The 24,646-nt window shown below is 37.4% G+C and overlaps 2 protein-coding genes across 29 annotated transcripts in view; one reads left to right on the top strand and one right to left on the bottom strand.

Moving 5' to 3' along the window:
• Positions 1-24,646, top strand: part of TMEM243 (transmembrane protein 243) — a 59,229-nt gene that overhangs the window by 17,080 nt on the left and 17,503 nt on the right. For 3 of the 6 annotated variants that reach the window (XM_005656706.4, XM_003130210.6, XM_005656707.4), the window contains exons 3-5: positions 2,432-2,482; positions 3,487-3,591; positions 5,254-5,864. In XM_005656706.4, the coding sequence (XP_005656763.1) occupies positions 2,432-2,482; positions 3,487-3,591; positions 5,254-5,376 (279 nt within the window). In that variant the 3' untranslated portion in view covers positions 5,377-5,864. Of the gene's footprint in view, positions 1-2,431; positions 2,483-3,486; positions 3,592-5,253; positions 5,865-24,646 lie in introns of those variants that run through there. The other 3 variants (XM_084977278.1, XM_084977279.1, XM_084977280.1) reach the window with 1 other exon arrangement.
• DMTF1 (cyclin D binding myb like transcription factor 1) overlaps positions 5,689-24,646 on the bottom strand; it is a 46,318-nt gene continuing 27,360 nt past the window's right edge. For 18 of the 23 annotated variants that reach the window (XM_084977254.1, XM_021063471.2, XM_084977252.1 and 15 more), the window contains 11 exons: positions 22,122-22,279; positions 20,950-20,982; positions 19,948-20,057; positions 17,693-17,921; positions 16,355-16,506; positions 14,449-14,658; positions 11,629-11,714; positions 8,820-8,975; positions 7,883-8,260; positions 7,166-7,313; positions 5,689-7,002 (listed from right to left, as the gene is read on the bottom strand). In XM_084977254.1, coding sequence (XP_084833380.1) covers positions 6,893-7,002; positions 7,166-7,313; positions 7,883-8,260; positions 8,820-8,975; positions 11,629-11,714; positions 14,449-14,658; positions 16,355-16,506; positions 17,693-17,921; positions 19,948-20,057; positions 20,950-20,982; positions 22,122-22,240 — 1,731 coding nt within the window. In that variant the 5' untranslated portion in view covers positions 22,241-22,279 and the 3' untranslated portion in view covers positions 5,689-6,892. The remainder of the gene's footprint in view (positions 7,003-7,165; positions 7,314-7,882; positions 8,261-8,819; positions 8,976-11,628; positions 11,715-14,448; positions 14,659-16,354; positions 16,507-17,692; positions 17,922-19,947; positions 20,058-20,949; positions 20,983-22,121; positions 22,280-24,646) is intronic. The other 5 variants (XM_084977259.1, XM_084977257.1, XM_084977258.1 and 2 more) reach the window with 1 other exon arrangement.

Below are 24,646 nucleotides of genomic sequence, written 5' to 3' on the forward strand. Positions count from 1 at the left end.
AGGCCTGAAGCAAAGGCCTTGGCTTGGAGAAAGGAGACCCTTTGAGAAACACTTCTGCCATATTCTAAGTAGTTTGTCCCATCTTGGGAGTCCCACGGAGACTGAGTTGTAATAATAGAATAACTGATATTCATGAAAATGACTTGGGATTCTAGACAGTGAACTGTCTGGAAGGCAAGCATGGGGTAGTCATTAAAGTTGAGATACATTTTCATGAATAATTGAAACCAGCTAGGCTTCTATGGATATGTTCAATAGTCTGAAAAAGTCACTTATGAGGAAATCTTCATTCCTGAAAGATAAACACTTTACTGTAGTATTTTGCTAATAGGCTTTCTGGGGTGCTCTTTACAATTTGATGGGTTTGTCTAAACCAGCAGTTAACATGCTAGGCTGCTGCTCCAGTGAAAAGTATAAATGCAGTCTGCTCTGTTGCAGTAAATCCTGTTTCCATCGCTTATGGGTATTGCGATTTTTGGACAAGTTCTCAATTGCCCTGAGCCGTGTTGCCACCTGTGGGATAGTCATTATACCATTTCATCCTGGGAATCTTTAGATGCAAACGCCTTTGGCATACTTTTACTGTGTGTCACCAGGTTCACGCTCCCCATTTTGATCCTGGTTGGAAACTTGCGGTGCCATTTGGAGAATAGTGATTCTTGCTGGCTACTTCTCACTCAAGTCTTTTCACCAGCTTCTTTCTATTCGTAAGAGCTCTTGTGAGGTATGCAGGCCTTTATAAACTTTTGCAAATCCCTGGAGGTCATAAGGAGATGGGTGCAAATATTCTTGACTTCTAAGAATAGATCGGAAAAGTTGGGTTGAAACCTTTTTACAAGGCAAAAATAATGGGGTTCATATGGATTGTCTGTAAATACTCTGTAACACACACACACACTCTCTCTCTCTCTCTCTCTCTCTCTCTAACTTGTCTTGTGTGGAAACAAGTTAATAGTGACCAGTGATTTGTTTCTGAATCTCTTTGCTATCAATGGTACATAATCTTTTTTGTGCTGTGTAGCCTTCTGTACCTGAGGTAGTGATAAGATCTATTCTGAGTCCTCCAGTTTAGAAAGAGAGTTCGCTGGAGTTCCTTCCTTTGTCTTGTGTAAATCTGAATTGCAGTGGCCTTGGTCTGGAGTGTGGTTTGTCCCTGGTGAGATCAGGCACACCAGATACAATACTTGGCTTTCCTTACTCTTCCCTTCCAGCTTTGCCTGCCTGACTCTTAACTTTGGATTCTTATTTTTAGAAGCAGGTAACTTGGAAATGTGTGGCTGCTCTCTGCATGTTCCTGTGTCCTTCCCATCTCTGAGCTTTTTTGTTTATTGGCTGCTCAAATTCCATATCCTGCTGTTCTTTGTTCACTTTACCAAAATAGCCTCTAAGGCTGATTCATTAAAGACTTCAGCTTTGACTTTTCAGGACTAAGATTACTTGATATTCTCCTTGGCTTTAAAGTAGTGTTTCCTAATCAGGTCTTAAAGCCTTACCACCTTCTTCTGCAAGCTCTGTAAATAACTCCTACCAACCTAATATATATATATATATATATATATATATATATATATATATATATCACAGTATTAGCATGTATGACTATTTATATAAAATATTAACTTTTTAGTTCCTAGAACTGAAATTCTATCTAACCAGTGACCCTGATTTAGGAATCTTGTTTCAAAGCTGCCTCTAACTTTCTCTATGACTTTAACCAAATAATTTAACCATATTCATGGGACTTAAATTTACCTTAACCTGAAAAATTAGGATTGGATTAGATCAGTTTTCCAAGCCATTCTTCATCTGAGGCTGAGATGGGAATAAGAGGAAAGCTCAATGGGTAGGACCCCAGGCTCCTCATTCACATGATTCTATGTTTCTCTATGTATTAAAGACTTTTGCTATTAAATGAATTTGAAAACCACTGGGCTAGATGGTCGGAGATGGCCTCCAGCTTGGACATTCTAGGGTCCGTTCTAGCAGTACCATTTATTAGATTACATTAGACACCTAGTATCACAAATAGGTCCAAACTCGTGATGGCTCTTGACAACACCTCGTCTTGTTCCTGATTCCTCCCTGCAAGGCTCTGGGCTGGCCATCCCAGTTGCTTCTGCTCAGTTCCAGCAGCAGGTGGACTATTTATTAGCCTCCCTTCCTCCTCCAGTCATTACCAATTTTCTGAAGAACTTAATGTGAAAATATCCTGTCCCATTAAGAAATCTGCTCCAGTTAGTTGTCCACCCTCCCAAAAATACCATTTCTACTCTGGTGGCTCATACACGCCCAGCTTCTCTTGGAGTTTCTGTAAAGTTCAGCGGGGCAGGTCCTGGTCCCTCCATTCTAAAACACCACAGTGCCTAGCATTGTACCTTCTGAAAGTGCCATGGGTTTATCATATGGCTCAAAAGACTCTTTTCTCTTTCAGGATCGAATCATCAATTTAGTTGTCGGCAGCTTAACATCCTTATTGATTCTAGTAAGTATCTTTATTTTGCATCTCACTCAGTCTCTTAAGCCAGAGTTTTGAAAACTTAAATATTATGGTTCAATCAACTCTCCAAAAATATATATATAAAAGGGGCCAGTACATGAGCATGTGAAGTAATTCAATCATAGCTAAATTAATGCTTTCAATTTTGTTATCACTTAAACAAAACTTCTTTCATTTCCACACTCACCGCCAAGTAGAATGTGAAATAGCACGTTTTCTGAGTTTGTCTAGTAAATCTGTTCTATGTCAGTGGCTACCAGTAACTCCCTTCTGTACATAACCCACAACCTCCCCATTACTGCTAATACCTTTCTTTTGTTCCCAAAGTACATTCATTATTATATTACCCTTTGGTTTTAAAAGACTATTTTAATTGTTCATCCTGTATAGTACAGCTTGATGCTATCTCAATAAAACAAAACAGAGCTACATTTCCCATAGTCTGGGAATGACATTTTTTTGGGCACATTTTCATTAAATCTCAGAGAATTTTAATGAAGTTTGTTTCCACGATTGTTTTAAAAGAATGGGTAAAATGTTATAGCTAAGGTAAAAAGAACTATAGGGTATTAGAAATCTTTTAGTATTTTTCATGTTAAACAAAACCTTTTTTTTCCCCTAGAGTATTCAAAATAAGACAAAAGGTTAGAATTTTTCCCAGTGTAGTCGTTAGTCCTGGGAATAAGGTTTAAATGCTAATCTTTCTTGATGAAGAGGTTATTTTGAATTTAGCTAGTTTTACTGCACTCTGGTGGTTTGTCTCCTCTCATAAAGGGGGAAAAGGTTAGAAAGATTAAGGACAAGTACTAAAAGAAATCACACAATTGAAGACATTTAAGTATTTCATTAAATACTAACATTCCAGAAGGCAGACCTGGTGATAGATAGCATTTTACAATGTGAAGTATTTTATATTACATTGCCTAGATGCCAGTCTAACCAAGTCTAAGAATTACTCCTGAGGCCTGACGTAATTTCTCTTTGTACAGGTAACGCTGATCAGTGCTTTTGTTTTCCCTCAACTACCTCCAAAACCACTGAATATATTTTTTGCGGTCTGCATCTCTTTGAGTAGTATTACTGCCTGCATACTTGTGAGTACTATTTAGAATTTAAATTGAGTATCCTTGAGGGCTAAAGGCTGCAGTGCCTAGGACAGGTACCCAGCCCTGGTGCATGCAAGGGTTATCTCTAATTCTGTCTTTGTGTTGAGCCCCGCCCCCTACAAAGATGATTCTCAGTATTAAATTGCAGGGGTTTTTTTTTTTGAATCTGAGTTTCCTTTTCTCCTAAATCCCAAAGTTGTAACCCTAACCAGAAACTCTGCTTTTTTTTTTATTACTCAAATGAATTTATCACATCTGTAGTTGTATAATGATCATAACAATCCAATTTCACAGGATCTCCATCCCATAACCCTCTGCTCTCTTGATAGCAAGAAAACAAGACTTAGGTTGCCAAAGATTTGATGTGATTTACTTGTCATCTTCCTTTAGTAACTACATCCAGAGCCCAACAGACTTTAGGAAATGTCATTATTCTTTATTTCTAATTACAGTATTAGTCTATTTTAATTTTTGAGCTGTCTCCACAAACAAAAAGTAACACTAAAATCTCTTGGGAAATCTCAAGCTACAGTTGTATCCTGTTCACAGAAGGTTCAATTTTACTACAAAGAAGCCTTTCTTTTAGGTAAAGAAGCAAAGATGGTAGTGGATCCCCTGTTGGGTATTTGCCAAGTGTTCAGTCATTCATTAGTTGGCTGCTGTTTCACTTCCCTTGAGGAGAGGCAGAATCCAAACAACAAACCCTTAAACACAGTTCTGTTGACTCACATAGGGCTTAAATCATAACAATGTACTTATCTGAGTTAAAATTAAACCAGGGGACATTTCCAAGCTTAAAGTTCGCCAATTCTGTATTCTTGTGACCTGATCTAAGAATGGGCCCATCCCACTTTGAGAGCCCTGGAAACAAAGCTACCAGAGACGCTGTCCTCCCCCTCCCAGCCTAAAGCCAGATGTGAATACAGTGATCTGGCTTAAACCAAATATATGCATGTGTAAAGCCCTCTTTTGTGTTGGCAGTCTAAATCAGTTAAAGAAATTTAAAGCTGTCCTCCCTTCTAGTACCTAAAAGAGTTGTACCTTTTATTCAGATATATTTAAAATATCCCTAGAAGATATATATTCCTGGATGACCTGCCAAATGATTGGTGGACTCGTGCTTGAAACACTAAACAAAGTTAATTGAGAAAGTAGGAATAAGTATGATCTTGGATATGGAAACTCAGTTGGTACTACTTGATGAGAAAAGAATAAAATTTGGGAGTTCCCGTTGTGGCACAGTGGTTAAAGAATTTGACTAGGAACCATGAGGTTGCGGGTTTGGTCCCTGCCCTTGCTCAGTGGGTTAACGATCCGGCGTTGCCGTGAGCTGTGGTGTAGGTTGCAGACGCGGCTCGGATCCCGCGTTGCTGTGGCTCTGGTGTAGGCCAGTGGCTACAGCTCCGATTCGACCCCTAGCCTGGGAACCTCCATATGCTGCGGGAGCGGCCCAAAGAAATAGCAAAAAGACAAAAAAAAAAAAAAAAAAAAAAAAAAAGAATAAAATTTGGCTGCATTAGCCTCATTTAGGGGGAAATAGTATGTAGATGAAATTGGTCACAATGGAAAAAGAATTAGTTGTATTTAAAATTTTGAATATTCAGTTTAAGTGCTATTACTTAAACTTTTATTTAATTCTTCTTCTTTTAGATTTACTGGTATCGACAAGGAGACTTAGAACCGAAATTTAGAAACCTAATTTACTATATCTTATTTTCTATCATCATGTTATGTATATGTGCAAATTTGTATTTCCATGATGTGGGAAAGTGAGGCTGCCAAGGAGAAATACTTACCAGGTCTCTTCAGAGCTCTATATTTGGACTTGACTAAGAGCTGGATAAGGTATGCTGAAGAATCTCTTGCAGAAGCCTGACACATGATTTTCATGTTAACTGTAAATCTAAATCCCCTCTTGCAGGGGAAACATATCCTAGATCAACTTGCTTTTTCTTTAAGGAGCTGGTGTTGCATTTAAACATTCCCCCTTAAAGCTCGAACGGCACAAGTCATTTTCACTTTTGAAATTAAAACTTTTTATAATGTAATTGCATGGCGAAAGGCTATGTAACAAACAATCTTGCATTTTAAGACAAATATTATTTTATTTCTGTTAAATTGAATATACAATTATTGTTCCCTAGGCAACCACTTTTGCTTATAACTACAATTTAATTTCACATTAACAAAACACAGACGGTGAAAAGACAACTTTGATTGTGTAGATCTAATTACAATAATAAATAAAATAATTTATACAAGTTTTTTTTTTTTTTTGTGACTTTTCTATAGGGGTCATATTCATTAAAGCCCTAGAGGCTAATTTTGGCTTAACCTTCGCTAGTACAGGAATGACTCTTGATTTGTTTCCTTTCATTACAGAAGTAAATTTTTTAAAAATTGCCTGCGGGAGAAGTTGTATCACATCCCCACCAGTTAATGCACTAAGTGAACGGCAAACTTTGATACTATACTCTCCTCAACTATTTCCTGGGCAATTTATATGTAAAACATGGGAGAAAAGGTCATGGTATAGGATAGGCAACTCTACTTCCTTTCTCATTTAGTTTTACTTCAAAGTGCTAACTTTGTAAACTGATGACAGTGGGTTCTGAGAGGGTGAAAACTCAGCTTCTGCTGAATTTTTGTTTTACTACTGTCACCCATAGTCCCTTTAAAAGTTATAAAAGAAACCTGTAGTGAATTTTCTTAACTCTTAATGCTTTCCTCTTTATCCGGCCCAAATCAGCTCCCACTGCCAGCAATGGGTAAAGCAAAAGTAACCACCACAAAATCACCTCAGGTCTCAAACTTCTTTAAAATGTGAATCTCTGTGGAGAAGTTCACTGGTAAGCTCTATACCATGTTGATGTGACTTCTCTGAAATATAAACAGGCCTACTAGAGACTGGTTAGAGGGCCGTATCTGGTCTTTAGAGATAAACCTTACTGCTTTAAAAACAGTAGTTAAGCTTTGGTGATCTTAAACTTTTCTCAGCTAAAGTGAATGAAATTCCCCGCTGACAAATAACACTAATCATTGAGATCTCTGCAGTTAAGACCCCGGTGCTCCACTCAGCAACACACTGTCAGAAGATTAGACCTCAGACGATATATTTAAAGGAGGTAAAAGGTCAGAGCAGCAACACTGTATGTGGCTTAAGCACTGTAGCTATTTAAAAGCCAGAGGAATGGTAAATTAAGCCTCTTGGGGTTGCTCTTACTTCTTTGGAGATGTTGTAATTGACAGTGTGGCTTCTTTGCCTGAACTACCTGTTTCTAAGAATTACCTAATGACAGTTTACCAAATCCTCAACATCTTTAGAGTCTTCTGAAACAGGACTGCCCAGTGATGATCCAATGATGTTTGATTCTTCTCGATGATGCTGGAGTATGGGATCTGTAATAAGTTAAATTTCAAGTTAAACACATATATCCTCTAATCCATGTCAAGAATTTGGAGTAATTCTCCCTCTACCAAAATGAAAATTTAACAAGACTGACTGTTTGATCTCCCCCTTAAGGTTTATTAAACACATGATGAAGTTACTGTATTACAGTACCTGTTAGTGTTGTCAAAGGCAAGACAGATTCAGTATCTATAACATCAGATGTCTGGATAAAGCCATGTGGTGAAGGAACGATAAGTATCGTTTCATCATCAATTGTTGTTTGATCAACTTGTTCTTCTATGGTAGGAGACTCTAAATCCTAAATAATAATAATTTAAAAAAATGAAATTGTCTCATATTCCTTATTAGTTTTCCTTAAGTCCCCCAACATGTTTATGTTTGAAAGGACTTAACTTTCAAACATTATCCCAACAAATGACAATAAGTCTTAAAATGGACAAAAGTAATAACCTCCTACTCCAATGTATTAAATCCTAAAATGAAATACTAAAATACAAAAAATAATTTAAAGAACCAATTCAGTTACAGGTCTCCTGAATATAGAAGAAACAATGCTGTTCCACTGTGGGATGAGGTTCCTGAGCTGAACCAGAGTGGTGTTATAAGCCGCCCTCAGGAAAATGCTCCCAGGGGTTCCAACAAACATTTCTCAAACTACGGGAGGTGGACAGGGAACGGTTTAGTAAGGACCTGTATTAAGACACAGTAACACTGCTGTTACTTTTGCAGTCAGGTAGGGGTTTGCATTTTGTTTTGTGTGTCTAAAGAAAAGAGGAAGGTACTGGAAGATATCACTCCAAGTGATTTCTAGACTCCCCCCAAACTCTAGGTTTGAGGCTTAAGGCTGTTTCCCTAAGTGCAACTTACCTCAGTAACATAAGCCCGGGCTAGAGGAGAGGGTGCGTCTTCTTGTTTAAGGTCGCTGTCAGAGATTTCTTCTTCTGTCCTGACCATAACACTGTTCATCAGTTCTGTGCTATTTTGGTCACTGAATTTGGATATATGAGCATCATTAAATGATGGCTCTACAGTAATCTTAGGCTGATGAATTTCATCTGGGAAAGTGTCTGCTTCTAGTGCATCTGGAGGCTCAGGAAAATCCGATGAGTGAATATCACTATCCACGGTCAGTTCTGCTTGGGATATGGAAGAAGTGATGTCCTCTGTAGCGACTGTCTGAATGATGACTCTTGGTGTGTGACACTGCACTGTGACGTTGTCACTTGTGTTCAACAGATGTTCTGGCTATAAAATGTTAAAGAGAATGATCAATATCAAATGAAAAAGCACCTACCAGCCTAAAGTTATATATAGACAGCAAATGACATAGGTGGTACCCTCCTGTCCCTTCCATGCCTCTCACCTCTGGAACTGCAGTGTACTTATTATCGCTGTTTCTCTAGAGCCCCTATTCCTTACCGACTGGGGCCTCTGCTCTCCTCATAGCCCCCTTTTCCCTAATATAAGCTCATCTCATGCGAGAAGACACAGATGAGGGATGTACTCCAGTGAAGATGTAAAACACTGCTCCTGGGACAACAGTGGTAGGAAGAATCCAAATGTTTAAATAAATGGACTACATTAGTATTGGCTCCTTTGGTTGCATCAACTACTCCTGGTCCTTAACAAGTACTCAAGTCCTTGAACTGAGCTCAAAATATATCTCTTCCCCTCCCCCAAGATACTGTTTTGGAAGGGACATCAGTTCTTTTTCCAGTGACACTTCTTAGCCAGTCTCTTCTACAGAAACTAGAAAAATCAAGGAAGGTAACCTAAGATAAAGCATGCACAAAAGGTAACATACAGATAAAGCATGAACAATGATCTGTTCAGGAGATGCAGGAGCAGCAGCTGTCAGGGTGACTGTGGGACTAGCAGTCAGAGTTAGGGGAAGGCCCTGGCTTGAGCTTGTCTGAAGTAGGTAGGTGCCTGGAGTGCCAGTGGGCTGTAAATGGAAAGACTAAAAGAAAAAAGAAAAAACAAGATCAACACAGGTGCATCAGACTACTAAGTAGACTTAGTATCATTAAGTCTACCTTTTCATCTGAAATGGGGACTTTAATTTACTAATCACAAATGTACTTACCAATCATGAACAGGCAAATAATAAAATACAGGGTATATAATATGCTGGATGTTTATCTGTTGTCATTTCTCAGTCTGCTGGTTTAACAGAGGCAAGGCCTTGACCCTGCTCTTCACCCCCTGTATTTCTATGGTCTGGTCTCAACTATTTGTTTTAGGTCCAAGACATGTTTCCAGTGTAGTAAGCCAGCATACGTACTCGTTCCTCTCTATCTTTCCTCTTTAGCACATTAAAACTGGCAGTCTCCCAGTTGAAAAAGCACTATGGCAATGTTTACTTTCTTTAATAGTTTTTTTTAATTATAATTTTAGGAAATATATTTTTTATGTTGGGGAAAATGTACAGAAATAGTAATTCGTGTTCTGCTGAAAGAAAAAATTCCTAATTGAAAAGCTGGTAGGGAGTTCCCACTGTGGTGCATTGGATTAAGGGTCCTGTGTGTGTCTGGCAGTGTGGGTGTGATCCCTGGCCTGGCGCAGTGGGTTAAAAGGATCCAGTGTTGCCACAGCTGAGCCTGTGGCAAAGGTCACAGTGGCTTGGATTCGATCCCTGGCCTGGGAACTTCCATATGTCTCCAGAGTGTGGCCATTAAAAAACAAAAAACACAAATGAAAAAAAAATGGTAGTATGTTTCTTTTGAGATCTTTTATGGAAGTGGGACAAAACTATTGACTGAATGAACACACCTTTCACAGCCATGAGATTCTATATAATAATCTGAGTTTAGATTATCCTAACACTCTGAAGGAACAGTATTTGCACTTAGAGTACAGCTGGGGATTAAGGGCCTCTAGCCTGTTCTTCAGTCTGATGTGGTCTTACAGACTTAAGCCATAGCAGCTCTCCAGGCTACTGACTCACTGAATATAGGTTTCCCTAATGCTAAAGCAGGGATAATAACTCTCTTTCATGGAAAAGCTTGCGAGGATCAGAAATGACTGTGATGGGGCCTGGCACACAGTGGGGACTCAACTCAAGTTTTTTTTTCCCCTCCCTCTCTATAAAGGTAAAAGCTGATTGTTTTTCCTAAAGGTTGTATTTAGTAACCACATATAATCAGGCAGCAAATACTTCACATGACATTTATACCATATACATATATTTAATTTACTTAAATACATTTAATTCTCATAATTTTTTGAGGCTGAGGTACTATTATCATGCTTTATTAATAAGTTAGGACAGAAGCCTCTAAATATTTGACTGTGACCCCCATTAGTAAAAACCTGAAACACACCTCAAATAAATGTGTATCTATTGTTTATTTGGCCAAGGGGGAGGAAAAAGGGAGGTGGCAAAAAAAAAAGATAAAATGAAGTTCTATTTTCTGCCTGTGACAACTGGTTACCTTATACATGCCCCTTTTAGAGACCACTGGATTAGGAAACTGAGGCTCAGGTTCAGCAAGCAGCTAGTACAAGTCCTAAAGTTGTTCCAAAGAGAATCTTTTTTGCTATATTGGCCTTTCTTGTGAGATCTGGCTGTGGATAGGATAAATAAACTCTTGCACTAATAATACCCTTTATGTTCTTCACATCAAATAAATCTTGACATAATTTAAATAAAATATACTTTATTTTTTTTTTCATGAAAAATGAGCTAATAATTGTGGGTTTACCTATTTTAGGAAAAAGGGAAAGAACTGGGACTTTTCATTTCCATCACCCCCCATAAGAAATTGCACTTAAAATAAATAGTCGTGCCCTGTTTCTCCCCAAAACTTTTTAGCACAGTTAGCCACTAATCTACTTTGACTATATATTTGCCTATTTTTGACATTTCAAGTAAAGGGAGTCACACACTATGACACTTTGTGTCTGATTTCTTTCACTCAGCATGTTTTCAAGTAATACTTAAAAACTGATAGCATGTACAAGTACTACTTAAAAATTGCCAAAGAGTCATTTTATGTATGGCTGTAGCACACTTTATTTACCCACTTATCAGAGGATGGATGTCTCAGTTATTTTTACTTTTTAGTTATTATAAATATGACCATGTACAAGCTTTTATATAGACATATGTTTTTATTTTTCTTAGATATACCTGGGGTTAGAACTGGTGGGTCAGGTGGTAACTATATGTCTAACTTATTAAGGGACTGCTAAGTGACTATACTATGTAGGCTGGGACTTTTAAATTCTGTATCCCCAATGGCTAGTGCAGTGTTTACTGAATAAATGTCAGTAAATAATTCATTCCATAAATTTTTCCTTAAATAACTGAAATGAACTTTTTTGGCATATATTTATGACTCAGCACAAATATATAACATGTACCCTGATTGTTGGCACTATCATTTTCATGTATAAAAAGAATACACTGGTTTATACACAGATTAAAAATAACAATTTATTATAAAAGTGGAATTCTGATTTATGTTGTCTTTTAACCACCTGGCTTTCAAAATGCTGGGTAGAGTTATGCTTAATGACAATCCCTTAATTTTTTTATTTCATTTGGTTATATTTCTAAAATTGATACCAACTGATTTCTCCTGCATATAATGGCCAAAAGTGATACTCACTGGAAGAATTTCAAATGTCTGTAGTGTTCCACTGTTTAGTGTTATTGTTTCCGAGTCAACAGTAGCAGCAGGGGAGTCTGCTGAAGCTGTGGTAAGAACAAGGACAATCAGTAAAATACTCTGTAAACTTAAATTTCCTTAGTGTATTCAATTATGAAGGCAGTCTCGTACTGACTGAATACTTCACTTGGAAACCCAAACTCATTTAAATTTCTTATGAGCAATAAGAAATCTAATGGATTTGTCTGGGGTGGCAGAAGTTGGCCAACCATGACCCATAACCAAATCCAGCCCACTCCCAGATTTAATAAATAATGTTCTTTAGGAACACAGCCATGCCTGCTTGTTTATGTATTTTCTATGGTTGCTTCTGCACTACAAGGGCAGAGCTGAGTAGCTGTGACAGAGACAATATTTGCTCCACCATTAGTATTATAGATCATAAAATGTTTCTAATGTTAGGAAGTAAGAGGACTATACTAAGGCTAACCTGCAAAGGGATAGGAACTTGATAGAAAATAAGTTTTCCTGGACCTTCTGGTAAGCAGTGTAGATGTCTGGAATGGTAGTCCCAGAACACCAGGCTTTTGTTCTAGTGACCACTGCCAGCAGTGGAAACCTGAGCAGATAACTCACTTTAAACCCAAACTAGTGTTCAGAGACCTCATCTATCCTGCCCTGCCCTGATACAGTTGTTGTGAGGATAAAAACCATGAGAAGCATGTAATATTCAGATCTGCCACATTAGAATAGCACTTTAGAGATCAGACTATATAATCTCTTTACAGATATGTCACCTGAGGCTCAGACTTCATCAGTGTCTGCAAAAGGTTATACAGAACTAAGGCTAGCCAAAAGAAACGTGATCTCTTTGGGTGCATCTGTAGATCAATCCATGTGAAAAATCATTTGGAATAGACTTTTAAGTATAATATTTAGTTTATTATATTCTGACTATAATACCTCTCAGTTTAAAAGAAATGCACTTGATTCATGTTATTTCTCTTATTATCTGATGGACTATTAAGATCATACTTAGAATAATTTGAAGTGATTCTAGATAATGTAAATCAAGGTAAGCAAATTATGCCCAGGGACAAATGTGGCTCTCAAGGCTAAGAATGGTTCTTATGTTTTTAAAGGATTGTTTAAAAACACAACAAAATCCCATAGAGATCTATGTGGCCTGGAAAGCCTAACACATTCAAGCCCTAAAATTTGCCAATCCCTGACTTCTAATGTAACGGAAGAAGGTTTTAGCCCAAATGCCAAGAATAATGGTACTGTAAAACTTAACTATGCTTACATTTCTTGCTGGAAGAAATAAAATTACTCTAAATACTTAAAAGCCATGCTGTGTAATTATAGAATGTTTGCTATTTTCTCGGTAAGTACTGTCAACCCAATAGCCAAGGAAAATTATAACGGTCTCCACATAATTAATTTTTAGCCAACAGTAGTGCTCCTATTTATGGTGGACTAGTCATTTCAGTTGCTTTGCAATTCTCAAGACTACAAAACAAACAAGCAGGGCTAAAGAAAATAAATTTTTCATGCTTTATTAACACTGGTAGAAAGCTAAAGCAATAACCAAATTTAAATTAGAACTTTAAGAACTAGACAAATGTAATTAATTTAAATGTCTCTTAAGGTGTAACTGTGACAGTCACTGAATATACAGAAATAAAGTGTTAAAAATACCAAAAAGTGGCCTAATGATTCTCAAACTACCTGTCATATTGACTGGAAAGGACTGTTGGTGCTTTGTTGGTGAGATCAGGGGACCCTGAACATCCTACAATGTATAGGACATCCCTGCCAACAAAGAATTGTCCCTTTCAGAATGCCAATAATCCCCACGTTGAGAATAACCCCAGTGACTGATATACTCGTGGCAGTGACCTTTCCATAGACAACATTATATCAGGGGAAAAAGTGAAGTAAGAGTGAGAGATAACATGGTTTGAGAACTTTATTCTCATTCCTTTTCTGTCCCTATGCTAATGCAAAGAAAGGTTAGATATAAGGAAATACATTTCTTCTCCCTGTAACAATCACTGGGTTCTTGGCTCATTAAGCACAAAAAATGTCAGAGGCTAAGGAAAAGAGGGGTAAACAAAAGAGTTTCCATAGGAAATTGGTTCTTTACTCCAAAAGAACATCTTTTTCAACCTCACCAAACCCACTTCTTCTACAAGATCACCTCAAATCCATTCCACATTTGTGTGTCTTATGGTGAATTAATACAAATTAAGTGTACCACTTTAGGGACTCTATTTCCTTGCTCAATGGACTGTATTTTAGGAGTTCTCCTTGTGGCTCAGCAAAACAACCTGGACCAGTATCCATGAGGATGTGGGTTTGATCCCTGGCCCTTATCAGTAGGTTAAGGATCTGGAATAGCCGTGAGCTGTGGTGTAGATTGCAGACATGGCTCAGATCCAGTGTTGGTGTGGCTGTGGCGTAGACCAGCAGCTGCAGCTCTCATTTCGACCCCAGCCCAGGATCTTGCATATCCGCACATGCAGCCCTATATTTTAGGTGATTTTCTATTAACCATTATTTCTTTATAGCATCTAGAAAGTAGATTTAAAGTGGTTTATAATGGCTGGGCAGTTGATTATCAGTCTTTCCTGTCACACATGCATCCTCTGTACCAAAATTAATCAAGCTAATAAAGGTAAAGTGCCTTAGGTCTCCTTTAGTCCGCCAACTTGGATAAATTTCTGTTAACATCCTAGATGACTGAAAGGTGTCAAAGCCACTAATTAAATCACATAGGTTAAACAGCAAAAGGAGTCTTGAGGGTCAAACACTTACAGACGTGGGTGATCTGGACTGGAATCTGCAGGGCTGTCATGGGGCTGGGAGAGATGGCCGCATTGTCTTCCAAGCGGGCGACTCTGATCTGAACATGCTGTACGCTGGAACTGGAATTACTGTTTGGAACTCCAGATCCTGGTTTATTCTCCAACAGCGTTGGGTTGTTTTTTTGATTCTCATGTAACTGTTTAAGACCTTTTATCAAGACTGAAGGGAGATGGGTAGACAAAAAGAACATTGATTCTCCGACAGACCACCATCTGAGCAGCAAGGGAGGTGGGGGGGGGGGTAAGGAGGGAAAGTATTTGGAATAAATGATTGTATACTGGATGTGAGATCTTATCAAAATAACAATAAAAATATTTTAAAACTACAACCTATCTGGAAATTTTTGGGAATGTTATATACATCAAAACATATTTAAAAAGTTCATAAAATAATATTGTTCTTACCATCTAAGGTACATTAATAACCATTGTGAGGAACATGGAAATAAAACATTTCCTGGGTCCTAGGGCTTCCTGATAAAATTCTTAGTATTTAGGAAAACTATTGGTAATACTAAGTAGCTTATTTTCATTTAGCAATGAATAGTGTACTCCTCCGACCCCCAGGCCTCAAAAGGTACTTGACTGTTTTAGCTACAACAAGGGCATAATCAGTGAGTCTGTGAGTCTAACTTAAAACTCCAGAGTAGCAGGTGAGCTTTTCCAAAGAGTAATATGCAACCACCTTGAGTTCTCAAACAGGAAAGCCAACTCCTCTATTAATCATGATAAACTATTAGACCCCCTCAGGTGATGCTGCAGTCTGGCTGGGTTCATGTTACCTTAGTATTCATTCACTTATTTTTTTGTTTATCTTTTGAGGGCGGCACCTGCGGCATATGGAAGTTCCCGGGGTAGGGGTCTAATCAGAGATGTAGCCACTGGCCTATACTAGTTACAGCAATGCAGGATCCAAGCCACACGAACCTACATCACAGCTCATGGCAATGCCAGATCCCTGACCCACTGTTCAAGGCCAAGGATTGAACCTGTGTCCTCATAGATTCCAGTCGGGTTCATTACTGCTGAGCTATGATGGGAACTCCTCATTCACTCTATATTATACCAGAATTTATAATGTTGTAAATGTAAAATAAACTTACAACTGGGTATTAAAGGAAAAAAATAACATTTTCATCAAGCCAAAGTTCTTCAGAATTTAATTTTCCTTTGCAAAAATGGAGGTTGGAGCACTATACCAATGGGAGTGAATCTGATTACCTAAATCAGACTGTATAACTTAGTTCCATGCCTAAGTGCAAAGCAGACAGTGAAGTGGAAAGTATGCTGTGCCTCACTTTTAAGCAAAACTAGGATCTCTAGATTTATATAACAAATGAAATTAAAAACTTAAGTCTTTGTTCTACAAAATAAATCACAGAATTTCTCTAAATAAGAAACCAAGTTAAGATACTCAAAATTATTTATAGAAGTTGATTCAATACTAAGTTTTTAGAAATACATTTTTTTGGGGGCTGCAGCTGTGGCAGGGATCCAACCTGTGCCACAGCTGCAGCCTGTACCACCACTGCAGTAATATTGTATCCTTAACCTTCTGTGCCATAAGGGAACTTCCAGAGATACATCTTTTTTATACAGTGAAAATACATATTTAAAATTAATTTCTTCGTATTTGTGTGAAGGGCAACAAAGTGTGTAAATGTGTACTTCCATCTTAGGTGCTTGCAAATTACCCAAGGGAAGACCGTTACCCAAAGAAATAGAGCAGAAGTTGAAGTGAGTATCTACTATAATTCATATCTCCTCAGTTGAGTAAAAGGACTTCTGACGTCTAATTCCTGAGGACTAAATACGATAAGATAAGGGAAGGGCTTAAGAAGCAAATAATATATTACCAGGGAATGAAACATCCTTATGGTTTGCAATTTGTCTTTTGATGGTCCACCATTTACTTCGAAGCCACTGTGGTGAACGGACACTGCTCCATCCCTCTGCTAACAGATCCCAGTTTATGTCATTTTCATCAGCTACATCAAGTTCTGCTATCCTACAGGTTACAGAAAAGAACTCTGTTAGATGTTAGTTTCTTCCTAAGAACCCTCCTCTGACTACAGGGGACAATAAAGGGAATGGCAGGTTCTATCACTGAGATGCTACTGTTCAGATACATGGGAAAGGACTTGATTCCACGAATGCAGACCTGCTTGTGGAGCTAAGAGCCCTGAAACATCAGAGTAACAGCCTTTTGTTAAAGGTACAAACCATGGGCTGAACCATAAATGGTCAGAACCAGATGAAGCACTGTGGAGTTACGGGAATAGCTAAAGGTTAGAGTAGGATTAAGAACAGGTTTAGTTGTGCAGTGTTCTACAGTGTTTTATAATGTGTCACATTAAGTTATGTTCCAGACCTGAGCTTTTCCATTTGTAAAATAAACGAAAATACTTAGGAACTATGAATAAAGATGACTAGCTTGAAAAACCATATTAAAACAAAACCCAAAACAAAGTGATAAAAAGATTAAAAACAATACTCAGGCAGCAACCCCCAAAACACAACCAACACAAAATAGTACAACTGATTTTGGGGGTTTAATGGTCTATTTGTTTTCTAGCTTTAACTGTCATGATTTTAATTTTCAGTAGGGAATGGCCACAAAAACAGTTTCTACTGCTGAAATGTCTCAAATACTTTCTTACTGGTGTTTTTCCCCCCATTTGTCACTGAGTCTTAATGGTTAAACCAACTACTTTAAACAATAAGCTTGGGATTATTATCTTAAAGCTATTTGGGAATGTATGAAATGGAAGTGTCTAATTTGGTCCAGTTTGAAGGTGTAGGGTAACTGGGCAATCTTGGCACAGAAGCCAAAGATTGAAGGGCATGGAGACTGACAGCCCTCGTGCCCTCAACACATGGTCCCTCTCGGCTAGCACTGAGGCACATTGGTGGGACAGTGGAAAAGCTGCACTGCCGCTGCCTGTGCCATACCTGTTCTGTGGATATAGAGGACTTCAGTCTCCACGCCTTCAATCTGGTACTTTATACGAGCACTAAATCCACTAAAAAAGGAACAAACACAAAACAAAAACGAGCTCAATACTTAAGATTTTAAACAGTGGCTCTCTAAGGAAAGGATGCTTAGGCATCTAGGGAAACCCAAAGAGGAAAATCAATCAAGACAGCTGCAGCAATTAAGCAGCTTTTGTCATTAAAAGATTTAGGACACAAACCTGAGAATGAGATTGATTTCATCTTCCTTGGTCCACTCAGTACCTCCACTCTGTTTCCAGTTCAGGTAGTTGAGCCACTTAGAACGACACTGCTTTTCTGAGCGGGTACCCACTCGTTCTGCCACAGCTGCCCAAGACACACCCTGTGTGACTATGTCACCCGGCTCAGTGCTTGTCAATTCATGAACCACTTCTGCAAGCCTTTTTTCTTCTTCTTCTGTCCACTTTCCTGAAAGAAGGAAATCATCCAGACTACTACTGCTACCTTCTCCTTATTTTGCAAATCACATTCAGCCCTGTATTTCCAAGGACTGATGGCAAGTATGCAGTGAATTAGAATTATTTCTGAACAACCCTCATATGGAAAGCCTGCATGTGCTTACCAAGACAGTTGTACCTTAGTAGCCCAGGAAGATTCTTAGTGCTACAAAAGAATAGAATCCTAACACAAAGCACCAACTGACCCTTTAAGCAAAGAGAAACTACCTAAAACATAGCTAGAAAGAATTATATTCTCTCAAGTTATACTATGTCCTAACTGGGAAGTGTTCCACTAAACAGAAATTCATTTTTTTTTCTTAGTCCCACCTAAGATTCCCTGCTCTTGCAGAAGTTAAGTAATAAGCTCAACAGAGACCATAACTTAGAGGAACGAATGACGAGGGACAAGTATAATAATGCCTAGGGCTTCCTCATTTCAGTAAAAATGAAAACTAGGTTTACACTATCTCCTTTCCCCACTACCCCAGCTCCAGCTTCTGTGATAACATTTAAGTCTGAGACTAGTATTCACACATATTTCCATTCTAGATTTTTTAAACCCATAAACCCATTAATTGTAACACATGTTCCTTTTGGTCTTTTTCTTTAAAAAGCCTGAGCATAAAAACAGAAAGAAAAAAAGCAAACCTTTTAAAAGTGTCTTCTACTTCTGTTGCCACTTTGTTACTAGTAGCTGAAAACTAGAAAATTTTAAAAAGGCTATATATGCTTGCCTCTCAGGGATTCATTCACTGCACAAATATTACTATCTAATAGGTACAGGCACAGGTCTGGATACTGTGGATTCAAGACAAAGTCCTGCTCTCCTATTTCAGCATGGCAAAAAAGGAAGGGAAACTCAGACTGCTGTCTCATGGTGTCGTCCAAAGAGAAAACTCCTGATCCAAAACAATACATAGCCGTTCATTCCCTCAGACTGGCAATCAGGAAATGGCATAGTGTTTTTCCAAATTATGCTCACAAACAAAAGGGTTTCTATACTCAGAATGTCTTTCATGAACCTCTCAGGTCCTACTGTAAATCTAAAACTCCCATTCCTGCTTTATTCATTAGGCTGCCATTCACTATAGAATGGCAGAGCTGGGACAATTTCTGTTTTCATTGCCTTGTAGATAATAGTGCTGGTGGAATGGTTAAGCAAGAAACATTACTGATTCCACTTTAGCAGGGTCAGAGGTGAGGACAAAATATACTCCCAAGAAAGTCAAGCTTAGCTCAAAAACTGCTTTTCTAGTTGAAAGACTGAGCAAAGACTGTGGATCCTTCAGACATTAGGGCTAAAAAGAGAACTGTGAAATCATCTATTCTAACTTCTTCGTTTTCCAGAGGAAACCGAGGCTCAGAAAGATTTCGTGAGAGTTGCTGGTGGAGCCTAAATACTGTTGTTGGCCACAAAAGTTAGGTTTAACAGTATCATCAATCAGTACATTTGTATATATTATGAGTTAACTGGGCATTTATGGTCCAGCCTGGAGACTGAAACACCCATCGCAAGTTTTTTCTATGGAAAAATTCAGTTTTTGTTTGAGAAATAAGCAAAATACATACAAACATTTGGAACACAGCTTCTTCCTAAGTTGGGACCTGCCTAGAACTAAAGCTTTTCATAAATATGGGTTGACAAGCTGTTGCCAACATAAGTTCATTAGTGAGATGGGCTGAAATTAAAATTACTTCCTGCATATATATGCCTTAAAAATATCTGTATATAAGAAATGAAAATAGATACTTTGCCGACTGCAGAAGTTTTGAATTGCTGCTACAAGACGGAAACTCACCGGCCCTAAAGCCTCTGATACTAAGGACAGCATCACCTTACAGAAAACACAAACATAAAGGATGAGTTAGGTCTATGTGAAGAAAAAGGACACTGGAAAAGAAAATCTGGCCTACAGCGAATGGCAAATCTCTCTCCAGAAGAGAGGAGAAGCAGGATCTGAAGGGGCAGCACATGAAGGCAGCACTCACAGTACCTGTGTTGCAAGTGTCCTTCATCAGTCGGCACCGATCCTTGACGGAAGATGCACTCCTTCCTAGCGCCGCCCCTATTGTTGCCCAGTCATTGCCATGCTTTATCCGGAGCCTAAAACAAGAGTCTGCCAATCAGCATTTGGTTCAACTGTTTTCTCCCTTTTAATTTCATCATTTATTCTTCATTCTTCTTCTTCCCATTTGACTGGTTTGGAAGTTGTGGGCAGCAATACTTTGAGAGCCAAAGTTTGAAAGTGTGGCCTTTTTGGGGGGTCCACAGTTGTCTGTGGGTGAAAAAAAACAGGCAGCAATTGCCTTTTTCCTGGGTCAGAGAAGAAATAAGTAACTTGGATATGTGTTCAAAAAAGACCCGAATTTCCCCTCAGGTTATTGACACAATCTCCCAGGCAATCCCCAGATTTTTCCCTTTTGAGTCCTCCTAACACGCTCTTCTCAGACATCTGAAAAAGTTTCACAAGTTTTTATCATCATAAACAGGATCAGCCTTCAATTTTTTTTCATGATCCATACAATCCATTAACCCACACTTAATGGTCCCAAAATTATGTTTCCTGCAAAATAAACTTTGTAAGGTAGAGTCAGCCTAGACAGTCAGTGAAACATCTGCCAACTCACCATTCTAAACTAAGCCATGTAGCACACCTGGTTTTGATCCTGGTATGTAAGCCCCCCAAATTTATTCTTCAGGCCACCAAGAATGACCATCGAATTAATCTCTTTTGAAATCCCCATTAGTAGTCTAAGGATGCATTTCATTTGGTGGCTGACAAGACGAAGACTACACTTATGGGCATGGCTACTCTGTGCAGGGACAGATCTGACAAGTTCTTTTTACAGTCAACTATGTTTACCAGCAGGATCAAATTATACCAGTCTACCAAAAATCCCTTGACATTTTCCAAGTAAATCTTTACAAAACATAAGATATTTAAAAAAACTAAAACTCAACTATCAAAATTAATGAAAATAAAGTTAAAACTTACTCCTTGAGCTTTTCAATTTCTTCTGGTGTATATCTAGAAATTTAAAGAAATGTTAAGAAGATCAATTAAAACAAAGAATGCTAAAAACCTTAATAAAAACCACAATTTCACTTAGGGAGCCAAATGTTAAGTCACTTAGCATATGGATAATATTTTTAAAGTAACCAATTTCAAAGCAGATTTATAAAAATCAAAATTAATCCTATTTTCTTTCAAAAAAACCCCAACAAACACTTTAAGCTACAATAAAAGTGAGCACTATAAACAATTTTCTCTACATAAATTCAACATTTAAAATATATTTGCTCCTATGCTGCCTAACTCTGGTGTTATTTCAAGTTAGGTTCAAGTGCTCTAATATCCTAGCTATTCTAAAAAGACTTATGGATGATATTGTAAACTGGAGCCAAAAAGAAAAATCTATGATCAATTCTCACAAGTCACTGAAAAATTTTCTCTTTATTTGTTCTACCTATGCATGGACATCTGACATCTCTTACTCCAATGTAAAGTTCTTTTTTTTAAGTGGGTAATTATTCAATATAGCCAATGCAATGTTCTTTTAAAAAGCAGTATATAGTAGGTCGCACTATTACCACCCAAAACTCCCACACAGAAATTTAAAATATGTCAATAACACCATACTATCATTGCATTGAAGATATGATGGCTTTCCACAGATATTACCTATAATAGAAATCCATGCATTTATCCAGAAATTTAGTTATTTTCCACTATGATTTTTTTAAAAAAAGAAAAAAAGTCACTGTCTTGGAAATTTAACACTATAATGACGAATAGGAAAAATGTTACCAATGAATTTGGAGTTCTTTCATACTTCCTAAATCTTTACCACTATTATATTTCTTACAATGTTACTTTACTACGAAGCAGACTTTGATGTATTAAGTCAGCTAAATCTTAAGTCTTAATTACATAAAGGTAATTACATAAGGTAATTTAGATTCTAATTTCTAAGAGAGGCCTTATTGTAAAGCGTTTTCACCCTAGTCACGACATGGACCTGGAGAATAAAAATATTAACAGCATTCAACAGTAATTCATAACTACCTCCAGTTAAGACTTTGATCATAATTTTATTAAAGAAAGATAATTCCTTAAATATTTCCCCTAAATTACATGAAAACATGCAGCATTACAAGTTTTCATACTTTCCCACATGGTTTCTGTCATCATACATGCGAAGCACTCTTCTATAAACTGCAAACAAAGGCCGGTTCAGACCCCATGCTATAGTCCTGTAGAAATCTTTTCTTTCGTCTTTTGACATCTCAAAGATGATTTCTGTAGCATCTTTTATTCCGCGTGCCTAAATGGGTTACATTTCTTTGATTTAGGGATTTCTGATAAAATGCATATGGACATACTATGCTTTTTAAAAGATTGTTTTATGTTAAAATCATCAATGGCATTCAGAAAGATAATGTATTGATAATTCATAAATAAGTCAAATATAAACTTTAAAATGTTGCAAGAAAGACTAGTGATACTTAAATGTTCCAAAAATAAGTTGTATATAGTTCAATAAAGTCAAGTCCTGCCAACCCCTTTATAAAAAAAAAGTAAATCCTAAGTAGAAAAGGAAGAAAGTCTTAGGAACCAAATCAATAGGCTCAAATAAAGAACAGAAAAGATAAACAATGCTAACAATTGGTTCTTTGAAAAGATCCATGAGACTAAATAAAATACAAAAAGATAAAGTCAGGCAAAACTTAAAAAAAAAAAAAGACAAAACAATATCAGAGTGAAAAATGCTGCTTAAGTAGAGATGCTACAGTGATTAGACAGTTGAACATTATGAAGATTTTACGGCAATAAATTTGAAAATTTATATAAAATGGATAAATTCCTAGAAAAAGTCAACTTACCAAACCTGACTCAGGAAGAGAAAGAAAATCTAATAAGCACAGACCATTAAGAAAGTTTAATCAGGAGTTCCCGCTGTGGCGCAGCAGAAACGAATCCAACTAGGAACCATGAGGTGGTAGGTTCAATCCCTGGCCTCGCTCAGTGGGTTACGGATCCAGGATTACCATGAGCTGTGGTGTAGGTCACAAATGCAGCTCGGATCTGGCGCTGCTGTGGCTGTGGTATAGGCCAGCAGCTACAGCTCCAATTAGACCCATAGCATGGGAACCTCCATATGCTGCAGGTGCAGCCCTAAAAAGACAAAAGACAAAAAAAAAAAAAAAAGAAAAAAAAAAGAAAAAGAAAATTTAATCAGTTATTAATAATTTTCACACAATGAAAACACTAGGCCAAGATGACTTCACAGGTAAATTCCACCAAACAAGTTAAGAGAAACATAATTTTGATGTTAAGATATCCTAAAGATAAAAGGGAGAGGGGCAATTCCCCAATCATTTTAATAGGCTAGTATAACCTCATAGCAAAACCAGAGAAAGAGAGCTTCAGAAAAGGTTTTTCAAGCTCAGCTCTTTCATTAAAATCCCCTAAATCCTCCAAACCCAGCAATGTATAAAAAAGTTAATAATCAATACAAAAAGTAAAAACATTTCAGGAGTACAAGTCTGTATTAATTTCAGAAAAATTAGTAGTTAATCACAAGAGGAGATTTGGGGAAAAATGCAAAATTTCAATAGGTATAGAAAAAGCATTCATAAAATCCAACATTCAAAAAGCATAAAGACAGTAACAACTATAAATGGAGTATAATCTCTAAATATTGTGAGTCACTATGCTGCACACTTGAAACTTAGAAAATTTTGTACTATCAACTATCCCTCAAAAAAAAAAAAGGCGTAAATATTGGAAAAGAAGATTCATTTACAATGTTATATTTGTAGAAATCCCAAAACCTATGAAAAAATTATTTAAGAGTTTTTAACAAGACTGCTGGGTACAAAATCAATAAAGTCATTTGTTTTCTATACAAAGCTCACAAAAAAATCTTTAAAAATTCTCACGATAGCATCAAGATTAGGACAGTCTTCGGCAAGGCATGCAATTCCTTTATAGAGGAAAACATAAAACTATCAAATGACATTAAAGAGGAACTAACTGAAAGAGAACTATAAAATGTTCTTCAATAGGAAGTCAGATGTAAAGGTGTTAATTCCCCTCAAGTTAAAGCAGATTCAATGTAGTCTCAATGAAAGTGTCAAGCTTTTCATTCTTGAGAGTTGATCTAAATATTTAATGGAAGAGCTAAGGGCCAAGAAAAACCAAGACACTTGGACTTGCCCCATCAGATACTGGGAATCTGAAGATAGTGCTATACAGGTATAGGTATCAGCAAACAGAACCTAAGAACAAAGTAGAAAACTTTTAAACAAATCTGTGAAAGTATGAGTAAGGACAGAATGGACATTGTAGACTGAGAGAAGAATGACTTTCCCTAATGAGGCTGGGACAACTGGCATCCATAAAAAACAAAACAAAAACAACCCAGTAACACTGAAACCGTATCTCACATCTTTAGGGGAAAAAAAATCAGTGTGAAAGGCAAAACTATAATATATGAAAGTATCTTTATGCCTTTGAGTCAAAGGAGGATTTCTTAAACAAACATGCAAAAACGTGCAAGTAAAAAGATGATGACTAATATTGAAATTATGAATCTTTTTTCATCAAATGACACCTAGAGAGATGGAAAAGATAGGCCATTAAGTGGGACAAGATATGTGTAACACAACTGAAAAACCATTAGTACCTA

The sequence above is a fragment of the Sus scrofa genome, chromosome 9 (assembly GCF_054392235.1).
Source record: "Sus scrofa isolate SSC_HxYL_T2T_F1_AM1 chromosome 9, Sscrofa_HxYL_maternal_Yorkshire_Landrace_v2.0, whole genome shotgun sequence".
Taxonomy (NCBI): domain Eukaryota; kingdom Metazoa; phylum Chordata; class Mammalia; order Artiodactyla; family Suidae; genus Sus; species Sus scrofa.